Consider the following 16,476-nt stretch of genomic DNA (forward strand, 5'->3'; position numbering starts at 1 on the left):
GTGCTAAGTCACCCAGCTCACCTTTCCACCCAGCTTTGTTCAGGAACAAAACTTGAATGCAGTGCTAAAGCTAAGCCAGACCAGATCCACAGGCATTGACACAAGACACACAGCACCTGATCAAGCACCACAGTCCTAGCAGAGTGGCAAACAGTAGCCTAGAACAGCTGCCTTCAGATTCTTCTAGTCCCACCATGAACTCATTTACAGATGAGGAAAGCTCAGTTACAGAACTCATGGCAGGGCAGAAGCTGTGCCTCCCTCTTCGCTCTCTTCTATATCATTCCTATTCCCTGCACAGAATCCTGGGCAGATTGGGCATGAGCAGGCATTTTCACTTAAGAAATCACTGTAACAGTGGTGTGGTTAGGGCTGCTTCAGGTGGCAGCAGATGGCCTCCCTCCTAGGTTAGTAAAGTCAGTGCCCAGGCTTTGAGCTCCTTCAGCTTAGAGACTCTCACCTCCCCGGTGGTCATGCTGAGCACCAAACTTCCAGGAGCCTTCGCAGGGCTGTGTCTACTCATGTGAATCTTGAATCCTATGAATAGTCTCTGTACAGAACACTTGAAGTATGGCAATGAAACCTAGCGAAAGTTACTTTGAAAGTTACCCAGTCCCTAATCTTCATTTTGCCCACCTTCTAACCCAGGCTAGCCCTTTGTCAGTCCTCAATCTTTATAACACCACTTTTCCCCAAAACTCAAGAATCCTAGCATCTCACAGTTGGCATCACCTTGCAAAGGTAGTTCTACTTTCTAGGCTAACATGTTTTTGTAGGATTGATAAGTCCAGAATTCTAGAACCACCCAATACTACGGTCTGCCTTTGTCCTTCTTTCCTGTGTTTATTTGCAGAGCGCAACATGCACATCAAAAGAGACGAAGTTCCTGCTTGGTGGTTTTATCAAATTACTGAGCAAGAGAAACAATGCAGAGATGCAAATATTCCCCCTTGTGGCGTGAGCAATTCATCCCTTCATTTCCTCTGACATTTGGAGTGTCTCTTCTCTGTCAGCTCTCAGCCCCTTAGTTATTAAGAATGATTGCACAGTGACCTATGACTCTGGAAATAATACATAGGAAAGAATTCTGACTGCAGAGTTGTGTCCTAAACATGGTCCTAGGGGAGCAGAGAAGGGGTCCTAGGGGAGCAGAGAAGAACAGGTCAGTGGGTGCAGTATAGGAAGTATTGTGGCTTGGTGTTACTGGTATAGTAGTGGATTATGTAACAAGAGTGTGATGTTTATATTTTTGCAATCAACAATTTCTCACATCTGGATAGACTTGTCATTTCCAAAACATTTTCACATATGCTGAAGTGTTGTTTTAGGCAAGCTGGCAGAGCATGAGCCAAACTCTTGCTTTATCTGTGTACATTGAAGCCACACTTCATTGTGGGCAGCCGTGAGCTCAGACTTGCAGCCTTGTCAGCGAAGGCCTCTCTGAGTGCAATCAGAGCACCTGCCAAGGGTTACTGTGCAGAGTGTCACACTTGGGAGTCCCTACCAAAGCTTTCATCAAAGTCAACCTGATTATTTTCCACTGCATTTTCCTGAAAGGATGTTATGATTTTCTAGATGTTTGGTGGCTGGTGATAAATCAGGCTTTTATGATGTCATGTGAAAGGCCACCTCTCGGACTTCCTCCTGCAACAAGCCATAGATTAAAAGCAGGACGTGCTGGTTGGCATAGTGGACACAGTTTGATTTAACCCTTTCCTTGCTTGTCCTAAGGCACAGCTAAAGTTACCTACTAGCTAGGGTCATGAAATAAGGTGAGCTGCCTTTCCTGCACCTTCCTTTCACATGAATACAGGTGGGGCCTGTGGACACTGAGCTACTTTCTCTGAATTCATCAGACTTCCTCATTTAAGAAGCTTTGGTTTCAAATCAAGATTCAAAGCAAGAGAGTGTGTTCTGTGGAATGGTATAAGAGATCATAGATAATTTTATAAGAGTAATATTTTAAAAAGAGTCTCTGATTCATAATCATGAAAATGTGACTTTTCCTTGAAAAGGAGATAGTAGCTAATGCCAGTGGGTTGTAATAAAATGTTATACTTTGCTGGTAGCAGTGAAAATCTGTACATTGCATTTGAAAACAATGAAAAGATTCTCATTCAAGCCCAAAATCCTACAAGTTCTCTATGAATTCTGTCTTTCCCTCACCCTGACATCAGCCTATCAGCAAGTCCTCTTTCCACTGTACCTTCAAAGGAGATCCCAAGTTTATCCATTTCTTTCCATCTTCCCATGCTCACCACTGCCCTTCCAGTCCAGTTGGCCATCATCGCTCATGACATCTGTGGCCACTGTCTCCTCTGGTCTCCTCTCCTACACTGCCCCTTTCGAACTTAGCACAGTACCCACAGTGAAGTCTGAAATGTCCAGCAGAGTGTATGCCTGCAGTTCTTAAAGCCTCCAGTGGCTCAGAGCAAAATCTAAGCTGCAGACATTGTGTAGCAGGCAGATAAAGGACTGTACATGTTGAAGTAAAGTGGGTTTTTTCTCTGTAGATGAGTGGATATTTACACACACACACACAGAGGGAGGGGAGAGAATTTGGTAAAAAAACTTTTATAAAACCCAAGCAAGTTTCAGTGCTGTGTCCCATTTTTTGTTATCTTGTGAAGAAGAGAAGAGGCTCCTTAGTCAGCAAGGTAAGTGTGTGGTCACAGTTTCACTCCGGCCAGGATTCAGCTCACACAGAAGGAAGTAAAGGAGGGGACACCATCTCAGGAGCCCTGAGGAGGTTGAATGTGTCCCCATTTGTCCAGGAGAGGAACAGCCTTTCCACCCCACACCCCAGGAGCTGCCAGAGTAGCAAGACAGACCACTGACCTCTGGGATCTGTGTCCTGGATCTAATCCCTTCGAGAGTAACCAGATAGTTCTAGGTTGGGTGGCCTAAACAAAACGAAGAGTGGCAGATTTTTCAGGAGGGAAAGGGGTTGTGCATTAGAATTGGAGCATGGTAGGCAAAAATAAGTCACACACCCTTTTAAAAACATAACTAGAAATCAGTCTCATACTTACTTTCAAAAATTACATTAGTGTCAGAAAAATCAGACTTTGAACTATGTCAAGTTGAGTTAACCAGGTTTATAATGGTGGCCTACCAGCTACAGGTGCTCTAAGCCTTACAGTTGAAGAGACAATCAGTGATGAGAGAATAAAGTCTGTGACAACATGGCTTTGCCAAGAGTGGCCTGGGCTATGTGAGAGAGATTACGCAGAGGGCCAGCTGTAATCTGACTGACCATTGTTACCACTTTGACCTTGTCTTGGGCTTTGATCCCGTTGATGACTCTGCAGACTCAGCAGCCTTTTCTCTGCTCCTTAGACTGAGTGAATTGCTCAGGTGTCTTTCCCAAAAGGACCCTTCCATTGTGAGTCTTCATGTGACTAGCTTTTTTTCTTCTTATTTAAATCTCTGATCCATGTTTATCTCTTTAGAAAGGCCTTCCCCACCCAACCCTCCCACTCTTAGTCAAGTTCAGTTCCTCTTCAGTCTTCTGCCCAGTGCTCCCACCGCACTCCCCCCTCCCCCAGTGGAAATGGTCTTATTCATGTCTCCTGTGCTCTTGACTTGTCTCTCCCTTCTGGAATGTAAGCTCATAAGAATGGCCTCATCTTGTCCATGGTGGCTTCCCCAGCATCTAAAGGAGTAAATGTTTGGCAGCAAACAGTCAAGAGCATGTCAAATGATTACAATAATTGGGGAAAAGCAGAATACAAAATTGCATACTCTGGTTACCACTATTCAAAAGGATTTAAAAATAGAAGTTGGGTTGGAATGCAAGGGTAAAAGTAGCATGTAAGTATAAAAAAACCACAAGAGAGCCCATGTTTTCATCTATTATGTTACTACAAGAAATTAAGAGAATAGCTTTTCTTACAACTGAGATATAAAAGCAACAATAGCTAGCCCTAACAGGAAACCTGTATGTAATGAATTAGAACTACTGCTAGCACCTTTCCTTGTATAATCTTGACTTCTCGTAACATCCCTGCAAGATAGGCTGTTTTCCGCATTTTACATGTTTAAACCCTGAGGCTCAGAAACATTAAGGAACTTGCCCTCCAAAGTCACACAACACAGTGGCTGAGCCACGATATGAAGCCAGGTTTCTCCAGTGATATCTCTGTTGTTGGTTTCTAGTCATCTTTTTCTTGTTAAGCTAGAATTTATGTAAAGTGAAATGCATAGATCTTCACCACAGTCTGATCTGCTTTGACAAATATGTGCAGTCATGTACCCTATACTCTTATCCACATAAAAACACCACCCAAAAGTTCCTTCGTGCACCTACCTGCTGATCCCCTTCCCTCACCTCATTTCTGTCACCATCAATTTGATTGCCTGTCCTGCAACTTCCTATTGTATGATACATTGAATCATACACTATATACTTTTCTCTGTCCATCACTTTATTTTTTAACATTTTTAAAAATGTATTTAATTGTTGTTCAAGTACAGTTTTCTGTTTTTTACTCCCATCTCAGCCCACCCTCCCAGTGCTTCCCTCCTCCCTCCCTTTTCCACCCCCCTTAGTTTTTGTCCATGTGTTCTTTATACTAGTTCCTGTAAATCCTTCCCCTTTCCCCATGAAATTCCCTCCTCTCTCCCCTCTGGTCACTGTCCACCTGTTCTCTATTTCAGTGTCTTTGGTTATATTTTGCTTGCTTGTTTGTTTTGTTGTTTAGGTTCCTGTTAAAGGTGAGATCATATGGCATTTGTCTTTCAACACCTGGCTTATTTCACTCAGCATAATGCTTTCCAGTTCCATCCATGCTGTTCCAAAGGGTAGGAGCTCATTCTTTCTTGCCGCTGAATAGAATTCCATTGTGTAGATGTACCATAGTTTTTGGATCCATTCATTTACTGATGGGTACCTAGGTTGTTTCCAACTCCTGGCTATTGTAAATTGTGCTGCTATGAACATTGGGATGCATAGATTCTTTTGTATTAGTGTTTCCAGGTTCTTAGGATATAATCCTATAGGTGGAATTGCCGGGTCAAAGGCAGATTCATTTTTAATTTTCTTAGAAAATTCCATACTGTTTTCCATAATGGTTGTACCAGTCTGCAATCCCACCAACAGTGGATTAGGGTCCCCATTTCTCCACAACCTCTCCAACACTTGTTTGTTGCTTTGTTTATGATGGGGTCCATCACATTAATGCAGCGATCGAGTATGTTGGTATTTCCATATGTTCATGTAGTCTTTCTCATTCAGAGAGCTCTTTGCCACTCAAACTAATGTAGCATAAAGTATATTCTTTAAAGACTTTCTAGGGAGGGTTTGTCCTACTGAGCCTTGTGAGTGCTGGACTAAGAACCAGAAACCCTAGCTTTTAGTCCAAAATCCTATTATGGCTTGTTGACAGTATTCGATATCTCCATAGATGCATCTCTGTGTAGATGCATTCAGGTATAGGATTATGTTTCTCTTACACAGATACAAAAGAAAGATTGCCAGGTAACCATGTAGTACAGGTACCTGGTGGCCTAGTAAAACTCTCTATTAACAATGATAATAGGAAACCAAATGAATAAACAAATATAATCATAAAAAGCCTAAAATCCATATTAATATTCACCTTTTCTCCTTGCCTCTCAAAGACCTTACCAACCAATCTCATAGTCATTTTCTTAATTTTTCTTCAAATATAAAAGCCTTCAGAGAAACAACCAAAAAGCAAGAATTTGGATGTAGTAAGTTCCCTGGTTAGTCCTAGAGTTTAGGTTACTGAGGGAATGGACATTAGAATGAGCGTGTGGATGTATGTTTGAATTACCCTGTCCTGTCATGTCTATTTTGGTTGAGAAGAAAGATGGGTGGCTGGGGTTGGATGGCTAGATGGCAGAATGGGAGGAAGGGAGAGAGAGAGAGGGAGGGTTATTGAAGTGCAGTTTCTTGAATTTGAATGACCTAATATATAAGTTCAGAAAAACCCCAAAGGAAAAAATATCCCATCTGTATAATGGAGGTACTGATATTATTCACAATATTCTCTAGTACTAATGTTCAAAGGAGAAACTTTTTTAAAGGGTGAGGTAGATTTCCTAACAAACTGGAAGATTAAGGAAAATCACTGTTGTCTTGTGGGATTTGAGGTCACCTGTGGCCTGAGCTGGACTTCCTGGATGAGAAGGTCCTTCCCCCAGCGAGCAGGCTGGAGATAAGCCAAATGACTGAGTTGGGCTGGAACCCCCACAGATACTCTGTACAGTGCTTTCATCCTAGGAAATAGGTCACCTGACACAGATACAAGATCTCTTGAGTTGCATTATGAATGTGAACATGTGGAAGTTAATTAGGTGATGTATGTGAAGTGGTCTGAGGGTAAAAAGTACTAAGTGGCAAAAGAAAAGTAGCTCGTGTCTCACACTCCAGAATGCCACTTGCCAATTATGTCACAACAATCTTTAATCAGTCCACTTAAAGGTGCTTTATCTCCTTTCCTTGGGGTTTGTGTCACCTCCTACCAGCCTGGGTAAGTGTTTACACCCTGGATACAGCTATTAACTATAACCAGTAATTTCCGAAGAAGATGGTGCTGGCTTTGAAGCCTGGAATGCTGAGGTCACTAACAGTCTTATCTCCCTCTCATTAACTGGCCCTGCACTACAACTGTGAGTCAGCCCCCATGTCAGCTAGTTAGGGAAGAAATCAGAACCAGGAGGGCCCCAGGTACTAAACTTAATTTGGCCTTCCCCAGGTTGATACTCCTTCAAGCACCAGGGATCAAGAAAGAATACTAACCAAAAAAGATTAACTCTACAATTACAATTATAGATAGAGAACAGGAACAGAAAGATCTGGAACCTCATAAATATGTGTGATGTAAGAGTACATCCTCCTAGCCCTGGCTGGCGTAGCTCAGTGGATTGAGCGCGGGCCTGCGAACCACATGATCACAGTTCAATTCCCAGTCAGGGCACATGCCTGGGTTGCAGGCCAGTTCCCAGCAGGGGACTCAGGAGAGGCAACCGTACATTAATATTTCTCTCCTTCTCTCCTTCCCTTCCCTTCTAAAGATAAAATAAATAAAATCTTTTAAAAAAAAGAGTACATCCTCCAAATCTTATTTGCTTATTTTATTTAAAGTTCCTATTAAACACCCACTTATAAGTAGATATAGCTCCCCCAAAGCTACCAGGTATAGCTTCTGAAAAATGCTTTTCTGTCTCTGCTCAGCCCACTCAAACCAGAGCCTGGTTGAACAGGACAGGCCCCGAAGGCCTGCAGGGCCCAATGGTGCCAATGGCAGGAGTGTTCCTGGCACTTTGCTCAAGGCCGCCCTGCCTCGGCCCATCACGGGGAGAGGCTAGGCTGCAGTATGGCATAAATTGTAGGCACTACATGTGTCCACAGAGGACAGTACACCACTGTCCTTGTCTCCACAAGTCTCAGGCATGTCTGCCTGAAAGGAGTTCCTCCAGAATATTTTTAAAACTCTCATTGAAAAGGAGATCAAGGTGTTCGTGTCCTGTATCTCCCCTATATAACTGTGCTGTGTGTCTCACAGAACCCTTTTTGCCTCAGTACATTCTCTGTTTGTGCTAACCATATTTTTAAAATACAAATGAAAAAAGATGTGTCTATATGTATGCTGCATTAAAAATGACATTAATTAGGTTCTCCCTTTATAAAGTGAATCCTTTTATAAAACAACAACAACAACACTAGGCTCTGTTTACAAGTGGACACACAATGAAGACAACATTCTCATTCCCTTTCCAAGGAAGCTCTACCATGCCAGGCAGGCTTTTTCATTAGTGTCTGCGGCATAGGAGTAGGGGGATTTCTTTCCCTTTGGTAGCTCTTAATAACTACTGACTCCAAATGACAAATTCTACCAATTGAAACTAAGTGGTTCCCAGCCAAGAAAAATGGGATCAAGTGAGGGGTCACAGGATCCTTGGAGACCCCCAACCCTCAGGCACTACCCAGGAGGTCAGCACAGCACATCCTGAGTCATAACTAATGGGGGGGGGGCTCATGTGTGAGGCCACCAGCGGAGGTGACAGTGTCACGATGTCAGAGTTCCGCCAGGGAACACATAGTCGCCCATGCTGATTGCCTCTGCTGATCGCCAAGGCCTCTGCCTGGGTAACTGAGGATGGGGACACCATGAAAGCAAGCTTACTCTGTTGTTCTCCCTTTGCCACTTTATCTCCACTGTCAGAATGCTCGTTGGAGCCGGTGCTGACCGGCTCCATTTCCCTGAGGTTGAGCCCAAGCATTGTTTGTGCTCTGACGGCGTTCTGTCAGCCCTGCTGATGGACAGTGCCCCTGGTCCAGCTTCCTGAGCGGACGAGACGGCCCGCTGTTTTCTCCTTGTCTCTTATCACTCCTTGTCATTAAAGGAGATGCCTGGCTTCAACTTCAATTTGCGCTGAGATACAGCAGTAACCGGGAAGAGAGAAGGGAAATGCTCCTTACCATTATTAAGGCCACTGCATTTCTTACTGCTCTGAGGTTTGCTCCCTCTTTGGGAAGGTTTCAATCAAAGGATCTATTTATGAGCATCTGGATTGCAACTGCATGATAAGAGACAATATGTTGCACCACTTTCTGGGGGAACTTTCAGACTTCAGTTTTCCCCATTCTTACTGACTCTCAGCTGCATACTTTAATCTTGAGTGAGATATTCTTTGAAGCTTTTTCCATTTTACTGAAGCTTTTTCAGTATTTTTTTAGCAGTCTTGTCTTTCTAAAAAGAAGCATTTCCCCAAGAGTAAATCTTTCCAGCTCACTCTCCATTAGCATAAAGTTAGATCAGTAACCAAATTCATTGGCATTCTTTTATTCCCTTGGAGCCTGAACTATTCTACAATTTTGCTTTTTTAAGAAAAGTAGAAGGAAAGAAACGAATGCTGAGTGTGCTCCAGCTCCATAGCTTAGATTCTTGACGATGTTTAACCAGGGTTCTCATCAGTCTTAATTTTCCTTATTAACATCCCCTGTCTATACATCTTCTCCTTTTTCATAGCACTTGAGTCAGTTTCTTTCAATATGCACATTAGAAATTTAACAACATCCTGCCAAAAGAGCTCACACTCTTAAAATATTTCTCCACCTAAACAGATGTCCTTTGCAAACCTTACAAGCAGACCTGTCAAAGGAATGTGGCATCCAACACATAATTTGAAATAAATAGTAAAAATTTCCCAGTGCAATCTCAAAAGAGAAAGAAAAACATGAGCCCATGAACTTTGAAAGATATATAATACAATCTATTTAATAACATTACCCACAAAGATTTTAGGGAAAGTGGGTGGGTATCAAAAGGATTTAATGCATAAAATAATAGTCAAAATAAAGTAAAATTGGGGGAAGGAAAGAAAACCAACCAGTGTCATTTCAAGATATGTTGTTATCTTGATATAGATGAAAAGGTGTCCAGGAGACTTGAGAGGGGACTGTAGTTAGAGTAGAAGATAATGGCTCAGCATGGTCTCTGCTTTCCTGGACATCACGTTAACTACTGTGGGTTCAGAAACTGGCTTAATGACTTTCCCAGAATTTGGTCTGGTCCTTTATCGGTTCACTATAACAAGAACATAAGCCAGGAAAGCCTGAAAAATTGCTGCAGCAAAACATTCCCTCCTGCTGCTGTGGTTCACAGCTTTGACCACTGGCCTTGGCCTTTAGGGTTTATGCCTAGACAGAGTTAGAGGACAACTCCTAAAGGTCAAACAAGTCAATAGCAGTTAGGGACTCTGAGAAAAAGGAAGGGGGCTCTAGGCATCTGGACATACACATTTTCTCTTGCTTATGCTGTTTGCTGCTATAAAATGCTTGGCTAACCGTAATTGAATTTGACAATAATAAATCACATGTTGAAACTGTAGAGCTCACGTAAAGAATAGCATTGGAAATGGTGAAGACACCAGAAGCCAGAGTTCAGGAAATGTCATACTCACATAGAAATGTTTCAGATTTTTCTCAGAGCTTTATTGTCTTATTTATAGAAAGGTTCCAGACCACCCAGTGCACAAAGTCCATTCTGGAAACTGTACATAAAATCATCACTTTAATTCAGCTTTTGCTCCTGTTGTCATACTGTAGCTTTAAGCCTATAAACAAAGAAGGAACTGAACTTTCAAAAAAAGAAGAAAAGAGTAAAACAGATGAACTCGTGTTTCTTTCTCATCCTTAGTTGCCGATCACACCCTAGTGGAGAGGACTTGTGAAATTTAAAAGGGAACTATGTTTCAGCCTTATTTTTCTCTTAGGCCACCCCGCTGCTCTACACAGTCCTCTGAGAAGAGCAGTTCCTGCTGTCCACAACCTTATTTCTCTTCAGGCCAGCGGAAGGCTCATTTAAAGAGGCCTTTCCATGCCCTTGCTGTCATTCCAGAGCCAAGTACACTCCTATGCCAGGCCCTCACTGTGCCACCCTTTAAGGACACCTTGGGCCCCAAGCCTTGCAAATCAAATCATTTACTCTATCTTTTATCTGAAGGACACACAGGAAGAGGTAAGAAGGTCTTTCAGGAGGAACGAAGTTTCAAATAGGCTGGGATGTTTGCAATCTTCCCCTAAAAGCTGACTAGGGCACAAGCACGGGGGCTGCTCTAGATGTTAGCTCAGTCGCATCTGGCATAAAGAGCTGCTGTTTTGTTTTGATGGAGCTTCATCCTTTCCCTTCACAAGGTCTTTTGGTCTAATTAAATTTCAGGGAGACAGAGCCTTGGCAGGAGGTTAAAGTAAGCTGCTAGACTGGAATGTAGGAGTTGGGCTCAAAACTAAATTGGGAAGTTTAACTGGGTGCGTCTCTGGTTTCAATGAAATACTTTTACAGTGTATGGTAGCAATGTCTGTTTCTAAGCTTTTGAAAACCATTTTTCTTTTTCCTTAATTGTAGTTTCCCAGTTGTTTTTATATTACGAGCTACTTGTAGAAAAATACAGGAAACATAATTACAATACAAAGCTCCCTTTCCCAAGCCTACTGAGGTCATTTGCAGCCAAACTTGGTTTTAGGGTTTTGCTAACCATAAGTTCAGAGCCATGAATTACATCCTATGCAATACTGGTTGATTTACAACAAGTGTTATGTGATTAAACAATAACTATGTTTCTCCAAGCTGTGTAACTGCTATAGAATTGGAGGGCCATATTGCTTCATGATGCCGCATTTCACAGCTCCCTCTGGGGAAAAAATGGATATTTCGTGTGACTCTTAACATAAAATAGAAGGATTGTAGAAGTACATACATGTTTATTTAAAGTAAGGAAAGAGAAATAAATTCATTCATTTTTCTACCTTTATTTCCAGTTCCATGTAGCACTGGGTTAAATTGCTAATTATTAAGCTTTGTAACCTACCTTTCCTGAAGAATCTGTATATGGACTTCCAGGACAGCAGAAATAACTTGTTTTACTGTTATTAATGCTCTGGAGAGGAAATCAGTACTTCATTGTATTATGAAATGGAATGCCTTTGGGAGTTTGATTTATTCAATGCTAAAAAGTCGTGATGGATGATTGAGAATGAGAGTTTTGAAGGTACTCTGTCGGAGCATAATTTCAGGCAAACAGTACGATACTCAGAAGCGCATCCAGACACCCTATGGCAGGAAAAGTATACCGGGGAAGGTGAACCCGCAGAGTGCCCTGCAGGAGGTCTTGCCCTGCTTCTCCTGGCCTTTTCACTGTGAGTCCGTAACAAATCTCCTAGGCCTACCTCCTTCAGGGGATTCTGAGAGAAATGAGTGAGAAAGGCTTTTAACTGCAGCCTGATTATCTGTTACTTTCAGCTGACATAACTGGTAGTGAAAATGGTGTCTTAACGAGATATTTACCTTGTTTAAAGTTCAGCGATTTTCATATTGCCTCTACAGTCTTCTGTTTCGAGCACTCATATCTTATGTACTATTTGGTGAATGCATTTGAAGGTGGAAAAGCCAAGTGTTTATCTTACTCCCCAAATGGTCAAGTACTTTTTCTTTTCTTCTCTCATTCTTTCTTTCTTGCCCCCTTCTCCCTCCCTCCCCTCCTTCCTTTCTGCAAGTCATCTTGAAATGCTCATCTCAATTTTCTTCATAGAGCTGTAATATGAAATTGGTGAGTGAGGACTAAGATGCAAGGTTAATTTATTCTCCTCTAGTTTTCTTTGAGCAAATTTTCCAAGGAAATCTTTTAAATGGATGGAAACTCTCCCTTAAGCCCTGGTGTGTTTGCAGTTTCTGCTCACTGGTAACAGCTGAGTGAACGGACCCTACGAGTCAAGGGTACATTGTTTGATAGTTTTTAGCATTTTGATAAGGCCCTGTCAGATGGGATGAGAAACTCAATTATCAAGCAAATGCCGGCCCCGGCCTCTTGTACAGGAGCTGGAGGCTCGTGTGAAAATTAACTTGACCCTCCAACGGAGCGGTCAGGGGGCACTGTGCAGCAGCAGCGCTTGCTCTTCAGAGCGGTGTTTTTCAAACTGCCCGTCGGTAGTGGGTCGAGATGAGCATTTTCTATGAAATGGAACAGAACCGAACAGAATAGAAAATCCTGTAGCTAGGGCTTCTGGAAGTCAGGGTGAGGACTGCTTCGTGAGGCTTCGGTTTCGTTGGAAAGCACTGCTCAGCTGGAATTAACGGCGGCTGGGTAGTAAAAGGGGCACACAGCCCCGCCTGGAACGACGTCTCCAGACCGCGTCTCCACGCCGCCACGCCGCTGTGGCTGGTGGCTTGGGGCTGACAAGGGGCGTCCCTGCGCTGAGAGGGGCTGGTGGGGGTGGGTGCAGGGGGCTGTGATTTCCTCACTTCTCTCTCTTCTCGCCTGAGAAATGTAGTAATTCAAAACAGTTCTTACGGTAGCGTCCCTGTCAACTTCAAGTGTATATTTTCAAGTCACTGAGCGTCCGTGGGACGCGGTGCGCGGGAGGGCTGCGCTGGCTGTAGGCGGAGGGCTGTCACGGTCCTCACCCGGCTGTGCAGCGCATTCTTAACCACAACCTTCGCGTGATTTATGGCTCTCAGAGCCAAGATGACGTGCCCTGAGGGGGACGAAAGGAGGGAAGCGGGAGCCTTGAACGCAGACAGCCTCGGGAGGACGGTCCCACGTCTCCGGACTGCCACCCCAGACTAGCTTGTCTCTCTCTCCCTCCACCCTTTAGGACTTTCTGCAAGGAGACTGCACCAAAGCGAAACAGAAGCTGAATTGGAAGCCCCGGGTCGCTTTTGATGTAAGTGTCCTTTTCACAGTGGGGCCCGTGGGCCCGTTTGCTGCAGGGCCGCGTTCGGCCCCACAGTAGAGTGGCAGCCTGGGGGCAGCTGGGTGCCAGGGTGCCCAGGATGGAGGGTGAGGGGACCAGGTGGAGGCTGCCACGGGAGTGCGGCTGTCGCCAGGAAACAGCGACAGAAACTCTATTCTCACCGCCCACCTCCTGTCCCGGGTCCCAGGAGCTGGTACGGGAGATGGTGGACGCCGATGTGGAGCTCATGAGGAACAACCCCAACGCCTGAGAGCGGCTGCCCAGCCCCGACCCGCCCGGCTGGCCTTCGTCCGGGTGGAACCAACCCCGTGCGGGGGCCGCAGTAGTCCTGGAGGGCCGGAGATGAGCTGCGCGCCCCTTCCGACGGTTGCTGGAGACCCCCGCTGCCACTATGCGGTGGTCCCGGCAGCGAGACTGGGGCCGCTCAGATTTGCAGCAGCCGGGAAGTGGCACTCCCGGTTCAGCCCACTTTCTTTCTGTCTAGGCCTCTTCTGAATGGTTCTGTGAAATCAACTAGATGTTTTAATCACATGTTCTCTTTACTCGAAATTATGTCATTAGACAGCTGAAATCATGAGGCTTCCAAATGGTTTTTCTTTTTTCTTATTAAAAATGGCCTTTCGATGAACCAGCAGTGGGAGTCGATGTCCGTGTTTTCTCAAAGTTATAAAAGCGGCTATAAGGGGCCCCAGACAAAACAAAACAAAACCCCGATCCATTCCTTGGAGTGAGCTAACTTCCTTCAGGCCTGCCCCCATCTGAGAGAGTCCCTGCTGGCAGAACCCTGCCAGGCCTGAGTAGGACTTGGCCAGGGCGACCTCCTGAGTCTCTGCCTGGGACATTTCTTTCTCCCTCTCAGTGACAATAAGCCACTCTATGCAGCCGATTTGGAAACCCAGTTCCTGCAGAAAGAAGGTATTCACACCCGCTCTGGTCTCTGCTGACTATAATTGGAACTCACGGGGCTCCAGTCATCTCAAAAGAAGGCTTCAGAAATAGAGGGGGGTGAGAAGAAGAAACTTGAAGGTAAATAAATATTGTTGGAACATTCCATGCCAAAGCCCCTGGGTTACCCAGAGGTCTCTGAGCCCGTGCTTGTTCTTGTGGTCTAGAATCTTACACAATACTTATTTCCAACCTCTTCTCAGTATGAGATCACTTTTTAAGTCTAATTTTGATTTAGTCATTCAACCCATTTACATTAAGTGGCTAACATATGCCAGATACTGTGCCCTTCAACGGTATCAGTGTTAATTAGAAATAATAATGAAGAGGTTTTAAAGCTGTGCCTCAGATCACTGAACCCAGTTTCCGAGTGCATCATTTAGGTGGCCTGGCTTTGACCACAGGTATGTGCTGCTGAGCCGTGGACAGTGTATATGTACAGCTTAAGACAGGTGGACACACAAACATAAGGAATCGACAAGCAGCAAGCAAGGATCTGTGTACAGGTGGATACCTTTGCATGAAATATAGTATTTTGCCGTAGAACAAATTAGGTCAGGACTCTTCTTCTTCCCCTCTGTTCCACTCCAAGGAAAATAAAGTAAAACTTTATAGCAAATGGAATTGCAGCCTTGCCCGTGGTCCTGTGAGTGTGGGTGAACTGTTTCTGAATGTCTTCACCAGCAGGTTTATGGTCTGGGGGAGGACCCAGGCTCAAATGGCTGGCGGCTGGAGGCAGGAAAGAGGGCTCTTTGTGTGGCTGGCCGAAGTTGCTGCGACAGCATGCTGGCCAGGGCCAGCCTCAGCTTTGATGGAGCAGAACTAGGGTGACCTGAGCTAGCCACCCCCACCTTCCTTCTCAGAAGCTGCCCCAGGACGGGCCTTCTCCCAATCGGGGATGCTGCTAATTGGAAACAGATGGTCCCTGGCAGACTGGACCTGCAGGACTAGGCCTGCTAGTGGGCACACATACACACACACACACACACACACACACACTCACACACACACACTCACACATACATACTTATACACTGTCACTCACAGAGTTCAACACATACATACAAACACAAATACACACCTATAAACACAACATCTCACACACATTCATTCACTCACTTGCAAAGCCAACTCACAAACCTCCTATCACACTGTCACATGCCTACTCATAAAATCTTACAAATAAAATACATCCATACACATTCCCCTTAGCCTTGACTTGATAGGCACCTCCTCTCCTCCTCTGACCCCCTGAATCCTCCACCTCATCTCATACCCAGGTATAGAGACTGTTCTAGGGGCTTTAGGGCTTTCAGTGGCCCCATTTAATCCAGTGTGTTGGGGCTTAATAGCCTAAAGACATAATAAGCTCTTCAGTGAAGAAGAGGAGAGATTCTAGGTAGGGATTTAATGGGACTCCAGTGAAGTCATAATGCTAAATTATTCTTCTCAAAATGGCCTGGAGAATTAGTTTTTGAAAGACACAAAAAATAATGGTTGCAATCTTTCTATTCCTAAGCCCTCAATGGGGGGCAGGGAGCGGGGAATCGTTTGGCTTCTGGGCCTCACTGTGTGTATTTAAAAGGAGAAAAAGAAAACAAATTTGTTTATTTCTGTGTTTTCTGTGCTGTGAATTTCTTTTGGACATTCTTCGGGACAATTCTTCTATCTTAAATCTCAGCTGAATTTCAGTGAACTTATTTTCCCTTTTTTCTACTGTGCCAGCTTTGACTATTCATTTTAGATGTGGTAAAATATGTTCCACTTCGATTTTTTGAAGTTAAAAACTAAGAAAGTTAAATCTTCAGCACACTCATATAATAGCACAGCAGTCAAATACCAAATTTGTGCCCCAGATGAGCAACAAAGAACACAGATACAGGGGCCACACAGCAGCCTCGCTTGCCATCCCACTTGCCTGCCAGACTCTGTCCTGGACTACATCTGCTGCCCTTTGTCTTTGAGGAATTAAGAGGGAGCTAGGTCAGGCATAATAAACCTAACACACCTTTACAGCTATTTAGAAGCAAAGGCCCACCCTGACCTTTAGGGGAAGTGCTAAAGTGTTTGGAAGACAATGCTACATGCAAGAGGAGGCCTTCAGAAACTCGATTTCAATCTGTGACAGTTGCTCCAGTAAACTAGCACGAGATTTGGTAGAATCCCTGGCCGCACTGGTGGGTTGCTGGCAAATGAGGCCTTCCCTGTGTTACCGAAGGTCGTAGCAAGAGACAACACTGCAATCTCATTTCAAAATAATCCTAAACTTACTGTTTACAAATAACTTTCTAAACCCCAAGAAAAAGCCT

The 16,476-nt window shown here is 44.2% G+C and overlaps 1 protein-coding gene across 1 annotated transcript in view; it reads left to right on the top strand.

Moving 5' to 3' along the window:
• The window catches only part of GMDS (GDP-mannose 4,6-dehydratase), a 717,933-nt gene extending 704,077 nt beyond the window's left edge, over positions 1 to 13,856 (top strand). The window contains exons 10-11 of the mRNA XM_037069886.1: positions 13,124 to 13,192; positions 13,410 to 13,856. Of these exons, the coding sequence (XP_036925781.1) occupies positions 13,124 to 13,192; positions 13,410 to 13,472 (132 nt within the window). The 3' untranslated portion in view covers positions 13,473 to 13,856. The remainder of the gene's footprint in view (positions 1 to 13,123; positions 13,193 to 13,409) is intronic.
• The last annotated feature ends 2,620 nt before the right edge of the window (positions 13,857 to 16,476 follow it).

The sequence above is a fragment of the Sturnira hondurensis genome, unplaced genomic scaffold, assembly GCF_014824575.4.
Source record: "Sturnira hondurensis isolate 20B ecotype Veracruz unplaced genomic scaffold, ASM1482457v3 Scaffold0001304, whole genome shotgun sequence".
Lineage (NCBI taxonomy): Eukaryota > Metazoa > Chordata > Mammalia > Chiroptera > Phyllostomidae > Sturnira > Sturnira hondurensis.